The sequence below is a fragment of the Myotis daubentonii genome, chromosome 17 (genome assembly GCF_963259705.1).
Source record: "Myotis daubentonii chromosome 17, mMyoDau2.1, whole genome shotgun sequence".
NCBI lineage: Eukaryota > Metazoa > Chordata > Mammalia > Chiroptera > Vespertilionidae > Myotis > Myotis daubentonii.
In genome coordinates this window covers 31,687,619-31,695,038 of record NC_081856.1, presented here as the reverse complement: position 1 = coordinate 31,695,038, position 7,420 = coordinate 31,687,619, and the positions used below count along the sequence as shown (strand labels likewise).

General features: G+C 41.8%; 1 protein-coding gene across 1 annotated transcript; it reads right to left on the bottom strand.

Moving 5' to 3' along the window:
• Positions 1 to 1,900: 1,900 nt before the first annotated feature.
• On the bottom strand, positions 1,901 to 6,229 carry LOC132220132 (E3 ubiquitin-protein ligase RLIM-like). The gene is made up of 2 exons (XM_059673063.1): positions 5,992 to 6,229; positions 1,901 to 4,047 (listed from the first exon to the last, which is right to left on the bottom strand). Exons 1-2 carry the CDS (start codon positions 6,227 to 6,229, stop codon positions 1,901 to 1,903), a joined length of 2,385 nt encoding a protein of 794 aa, XP_059529046.1.
• Positions 6,230 to 7,420: the final 1,191 nt, after the last annotated feature.

The window sequence follows — 7,420 nt, the reverse complement described above, 5'->3', positions numbered from 1 at the left end:
AAAATGTATTTTTTTAAAAGAAATACCTATACTGCCCTTTTTCTTTAGTTGTTAACAAGCACAGCAAACCAAAGTGCAAACCAATGTTTAAGAGAATTGAGTTCTAAGGGTTTCTCACCTCATCACTTCTAAAGATAAAATGTACTTGTCCTCTCTGTCATACAAGGTAGGAGTATTTAAGGGGGTTGTTAAACTGCTAAGTCAAAAAGAACAAGAGGAAGCAGCAAGAAAACATGGACAGACTGGGTGTGAAGAGAGTTGGGAATGCTGGTTGTGGTAGGTGGTCTCTGATTTGCTCTTCAGATACACTCACCATCCTTCTCTACCCTAATCTGTGATTCCAGGAGGCTGACCAGTCTTTATCAACCAGTCTCTCTTGCTCTGTGTCTTCAGATTGGGTTTAGCTAATGTGAACTACCAACAGGAGATTAGAAGTCAGGAGGAAAGCAAGGTAAGAGTATTTACTTCCATGAATCCCCTCAGTGGCTGCCATTTGTCTACTTAAGGTCACAGCTCTTGTTGGGTGGCCTTCTGTTACCATTACAGCACATTCTGAGTTGCAGTCTGTATGCCCCCTCAAGCCTAGTAGTGATAATACAGGCTTCCCACAGTTGCTAGCCTCAGGGTACTTCATCATCTCTTGCTTTCCCTCCATTCCTTGCACATTTTAAAAAGTAGTCTCTTTATTAAATGCTATTCCATCACTTTTTCCAAGTGTGTTGTTAATGTTCAGCCAGGACTCTGATTGATACATTGGTAGTGGGGAATGGGAGAAAAAGTCAAGGTAGTATTAAGGTGTGGTAAAGAGAGATAGGAGAGAGAGATAGGAAGAGGTTTTCAAAGCTTTTTGCACCATTCTATGAATGTAACACGACTTACGTGACTCCAATTAATTCCTAAATTGCAAAATTATTGTGGCTGAGTTCCTGTTTCTTTGCATCCATATCCAATATAAGGGCATGGCTATAGATAGATGTCTGGAATTTACATGACTAGGTAAGACTCCCAGGATCTATGTGGGTTGATTATGTCATATTAAGACATTTCTCTTATGAAGTAAGGATCAACCCAACCCAGTGTATCCGCTAATTTTTTTCTAGAAATTCCGTCACTTGCTATAGTATGAATTTTTACTGTCAATTATGTCAATATTATTTGACTTTGTAACATTTCCTTTTATTCTCAGTGTACTCTCCCCCTTAGGGGCACACCTACACTTTTCCCTTCCCCTTCCCAGGTACATTGCCTTTGCCTTTCTTTTTCCTAAGCTCCATCGACCCTTCTATTGCTTCTGTAACTTGTTTCCTGAGCCTATGCAGCCCAGCTGGCTCGCTTCTACTAGCTCTGTAACTTTCTAAATAAACTTTCTCTTATAATTTGAAAAATAAAATATTGCCCAGAAGGTGTGGATCAGTGGTTGAGCATCAGCCTATGAACCTGGAGTTCATGGTTCAATTCCAGGTCAGGGCACATGCAGGGGTTGAGGGCTCAATCCCCAGTAGGGGGGAGTGCAGGAGGCAGCTGATCAATGATTCTCTCTCATCATTGATGTTTCTATCTCTCTCACTCTCTCTCGCTTCCTCTCTCTGAAATCAATAAAAACGTATTTTTAAAAAAGGATCTTGACACCATTACTTAATAAAAAATATGCAAGTAAATAATTAATTTGAAAAATATATACAGTTTATTTTATTCTCAAACAGAAATTTGGGAAAGTACAATAATTCCTTCAAGAACCAGTGGTTCAGTACATATTATTCCATTTAGATTCACAATTAAATTCAGATTGTTATATTTAAGCATCACTCCAAAAGTGGGTATAAGCCAGGTGACTGTTGTTTGTCCATCATTATAACAGTTTATATAGCTGAGAATTCAGATCTCAATTAAAATTTTCTCTCTAATCAGAACCTACTACTTCCCTGCGACAAATAGGACAGGTAGAGTTGTCAGACAGCCAGCGATCAATACAGTGCACATGATATTCATGGGAGCAAGGTAGTATGCGAAGCTTGTTGCCTTCTGTGTACTCTGTAATACAAATTATACAGACTTTCGATGTATCATTTTCAGAAAAAGGTCTTATAGCCAAGTTGTCAATCTCTGCTTTGCTGAGTCCTGTTGGATGGTTATCATAATCATTCACGAATAAAAATTGATCAAGAGAGGCCCAAGAGTCACTTTCATCTGATGTTATTGGGGTCATAGATCTACTGTCACCCCAGATTTCTGATGAGTATGGTGAGAATCTTTCATCACTGCCTTCAGAGAACAGGGTGCTAATTTCTGAATTTTCATCACTGAAGGAGCTGGAACTAGACATCGGACTGGAGCTGGAACTGGACATCAGACTGGAGCTGGAACTGGACATCAGACTGGAGCTGGAACTGGACATCAGACTGGAGCTGGAACTGGACATCAGACTGGAGCTGGAACTGGACATCAGACTGAAACTGGAACTGGATGTGTAACTGGAGTTTGAACTAGAAGTCAATGTGGAATGTAAACAGGAATCACAGCTAGAATTTGAGCTGGAACTAAAACTCCTACCATGAGAACTCTCTCTTCCATAGGGTGACTCTGCCCTTTCCATGTATCGACTTGGTGCTGACTGAATACTCTCTAAATCACTCTCACTGTCCATAGGATTACTTGAGCCACTAAAATCTGTCACTGTCTGCCTTAACGTGCTTTGAATTGCACCAGGTATTGTATCACTTAAACCTGTACTTAAAATTCCACAAAAGGGAATTCCGATGGTACTAACATAAGCTCTCATATCTGCCGGTTCATAATGTGAAAACATATGCCTAAGTTCTCCTTGTTCACTGTCTAAAGCGGCAGTGCTATTTGGTATCTCAGATGTTATTTGAGTTCTATTTGTTATGCTGCCTCTCTCAGAATATGCTACAGGATGAACTTGTCCTACTGCAGAACAGAGGCATATGTTTGGATATGTCTGTCTCAATCCACAAGGTTCACCGTCACTGGTTATGTCTGGAGAAGATTCTCCTTGAACACCATTCCTTGTCCCAGACGTTGCAAAAAGATGCCTGTTTTGCGATTCAAGTGCAGCTGTTCCCTGTGTCGATGTTTCTTGGTGCCGAGTTCTAAAAAATCTCCCAGTCTCACTTACGAAAGGCTGCTCAAAAGTTGGAGATGATGCACTGTGATGGAATCTTTGTGCAAGTGGACCCAATGAACGTGGAGGTGACCCACTTTCAGTTCTTGCTCTGGTTCTACTGTGGTCTGGGCTTCTGCTTCTTGTTCTTTTCTGGCCTCTAGCAGGTGTGACTCTTATTGATGGCCTTGGTGTACTTTGTTCCGATTTAGATGGTCTTGTAAATCTTGGTTCAGCTTGTGGGTTTTCCACGTGACTGTGGCTATTTTCCATATTTTCTCTTCTGGGAAGTCTTGTAGATGGTACGTACTTATTCTCTGCACTTGGACGGCCAGAACTGAATCTGAAATCACCGTGTGGATTAGCCTGTCCTACTTCTCTCCAAGGTTGGTGTTCTCCTTGCCCAAATATCACATTTTTAGTTTGCTCGAAAGCATTAAGCTGGTCTCTAATAGAGCCACTCGTTGGAGGAGAGTGACTCTGATGAAGTCTTTGTGCAAGTGGACCCAGTGCACGTGGAGGTGACCTACTTTCGGTTCTTGCTCTGGTTCTACTGTGGTCTGGGCTTCTGCTTCTTGCCCTTTTCTGACTTCTAGTGGGCGTGACTCTTATTGATGGCCTTGGTGTACTTTGTTCTGATTTAGATGGTCTTATAAGTCGTGGTTCAGCTTGTGGGTTTTCCTGGTGGTTGTGGCCATTTTCCATGCTTTGTCCTCTGGGAAATCTTATAGATGGTACATATTTACTCTCCACACTTGAACTGCCAGAACTGAATCTGAAATCACTGGGAGGATTAACCTGGCTCTCTTCTCTACAAGGTTGGGGTTCTCTTTGCCCACTGGTCACATTTTCCGTTGGTTCAAAAGAGATGAGCCAGTCTATCAAAGAGTCGCTGCTAGACACATCGTCCGGAGAGTCTCCTTCACCTGTTAACAGAAAGTGGGGAGCTCAGAGAGGAAATACCAAGATTAGAGCCATCGTAGGCTCGCACTCTGAAACGCTGTTTCAAACACAAACTAAAATGGTGATAAATACTCAGATCTTGTAAACAAATTTTACATTTATAGAATGAATATTTTGTAAACCATGCTGCAAATTGACAAGTACAGGCAAGGAAGTTTCAATTCTATCTGAAAGACAGAGATAATCCTAGATAAATTTAGAGAATTGTTTTATTAATGCCGTGACTGGTTTGGCTCAGTGGATGGAGCGTCGGCCTGCGGACTGAAGGGTCCCAGGTTGGATTCCAGTCAGGGGCATGTACCTTGGTTACGGGCACATCCCCAGTGGGAGATGTGCAGGAGGCAGCTGATCGATGTTTCTCTCTCATCGATGTTTCTAGCTCTCTGTCCCTCTCCCTTCCTCTCTGTAAAAAAAATCAATAAAATATATTTTTTAAAAATGAATATGGAGGTCTATTTTGAATAGTTCATCATATACACATCCTGGGAGAGGACTGTCAAGTGACAGCAATTTTTTCACTCCACTGTCAAAATTTACTAATGCAATTAAACAAGACAAATACCAGGTAAGGTACAGTGCTTGTTATTTTTCTTCAGTTTACATTATTAGGTAATTTTCACTAGTCCACATTACTTCTAGGCTTTTGACTTAAGTGCTTTTGATAATATATAAAGTTGTTTTAAAATACAAGACTATTATAGCCATTACCCAAATATAAAGAAGGTTTATAGGTTTAAAGTATTGGAATACTTATTAATGTTCCCAAGATTTTGAATTGACATGAAATTGAAGGTTAGATAAATGAGTAGACTAAACCTAGCATACTGCATATAGGACCATGTTCAAGAACCAAACTATTTCAGTATCCTCTTCAGTACATAGTAAAAGTCTCTACTTCACACTGGGAGAGAACCACTAGCCCTGCAGTTAGAGCAGGGTTTCTCAACCTTAACACTACTGACATTTTGGCATGATACAATTCTTTATTTAGGGAGCTATCCTGTGCCTTGTGGAATGCTGGGCAGCATTCCTAGCCACTGCCCCCAGGATGTCAAAAATATATTTAGATATTGTAAAATGCCTCCAGTTGAGAACTACTTGATTCGGATATGAAATACTTGTTTTTGCTGGTGAGGAAGTCATATGTCTATATCAGTGGTTCTCAACCTTCCTAATACCGCAACCCTTTAATACAGTTCCTCATGTTGTGGTGACCCCCAATTTCATTGTTATAAATTGAACATAATTAAAGCATAGTGCTTAATCACAAAAACAATATGTAATTATGTGTTTTCCAATGGTCTTAGGCGACCCCTGTGAAAGGGTTGTTCGACCCCCAAAGGTGTTGCGACCCACAGGTTGAGAACCGCTGGTCTATATAGAAAAAAAATAATTCAGGTAGAAGGAGGAATTTTCCATTGAGGTGGAAAACCAAGGAAAATATCAATAGGCTATTTCACAAATAAAACAACGCAAATGTGAATGGGGGGGGGGGGAGGAGAAGTACCTTGACATTCTCACCAAAAAAAATGAATAAATGCTAGGTTTGTGGTTTGTTTGTTTGTTGAGAAGTTACTTAGCACTAGATTAATTTGTGCCACTCTATATAATCCAGCTGTGGGCAAACTACGGCCCGCGGGCTGGATCCGGCCCGTTTGAAATGAATAAAACTAAAAAAAAAAAAAAAAAAAAAAAGACCACCCTTTTATAATGATGTTTACTTTGAATTTATATTAGTTCACACAAACACTCCATCCATGCTTTTGTTCCGGCCCTCCGGTCCAGTTTAAGAACCCATTGTGGCCCTCGAGTCAAAAAGTTTGCCCACCCCTGGTAGAATCTCTGGTTGACACTCACTGTTATGAAGTTCCTTATCCATCCCATCCTATTCCCCTCACAAAGTATACCTGTATTTTCATTTGAGTTTCCCAGCAGTTTGTCTTTAACTAGGTGAAGTCTTCTCTGCAACTCCTCTTCTGTACTTTCGCCTGGACTGCCTAGCCAATTGTTACTCTCCATGAGCTTGTACTCATCTTCACTCAGGTTATTAACAAACCGATTAAAATCCGGAGCTAATCGGTTTGTCTGATTTCTGCGCGGGGCCGCAGATTCATCTCCTTCATCGCCAGAATCTGAGTTTTCCATCTCGACGAACAAGTGGAAAATTATCAGACTTTTACAAAATGATGGTGATACACAAACACACACTTCCTGCTTTGGTGTCAGGATACGACTCAGTCGATCCACCGATCCACCTCAGCTTAGGGTTCTCTCAGTTTCTCTCACCTCTCCTGCTGCTGCAAGTTGTACAGCTGCTGGTGAGTCAACTGTTGAGACCCACCTTTATACCAAGCATTCTAGTCATTGTTGCCTAGGCAACCATGATCTTCACCATTATTACCAAATAGGGACCTCATTCAGGTTGGGTTTCATTTCAGTCCAAACCAGCAAATGTTGACAAGGGCTTATTGTGTACCCAGCACAATCCCAAGCCTCCTTTAACCCACATGAACCTATTCTCAGGCTTTCGGGCGGGTTTTCAGGTTCTGATAAGCTATAGCTATTTGTATGTTAAATTACAGAACCCAGATGCAGCTAGTCCCCAAAGGTGTGGACGGAGTCGGCGAAGAGGGAATGACACGGAGACAGCGTTCAGTTGATCAGCAGCCTAGCCAGGATCTCTAGCCAGGATCTCCAGCGAAGTTCTGGTGTTTATTGTCTTGTTACATCCGTATTTATACCAGTTGATTTTAATCCTGTCAATTTCTATTGCAAAGGTTAGGGCGTTTCTTATCTCCATTCCAGGGAGTAAAGATTATGTAGCTTAAGCATGATTGTAGTTAAAGTGATTAACTACCGGCCTGGCACTTAGTTAAGGAGTTTTATCCCCTCCCTGACTTCAGGGAAAAATCCCTACCAGGGGAAACAACCTTTCTCGGAGAGGTGACCTTGGTTAAAACACACAGTGCTAAGGGGAGCAAACATATTAAGAACAGTATGCTATATACGCCAGGTCCCTTGAAGCATATGCTGTGCAGATGTTTCTTTCCCGCAGCGACTGTGTCAAGCAGCAAGGATGGACCGGCTTCCAGCAGTTCTGTTATGCCCAGATTTCAAGATCCCCCAAGACAGACCACTAGGGAGCCCAGTCTGATACAAAAGCATAGAGTCTTTTATTCAAGCCCGGGACTTGGTCCCCCCTCCCCCCCCCCGCCTCCATTACTGGATGCAAGAGAGCCCCCCGAGTCCCAAGGGAACAAAGAATTTATAGGGTTTGGGGCGGGGGGGGGGGCACACTCTGACCACTGATTTGGCCGATTCCGGTTGGTTGAGTGA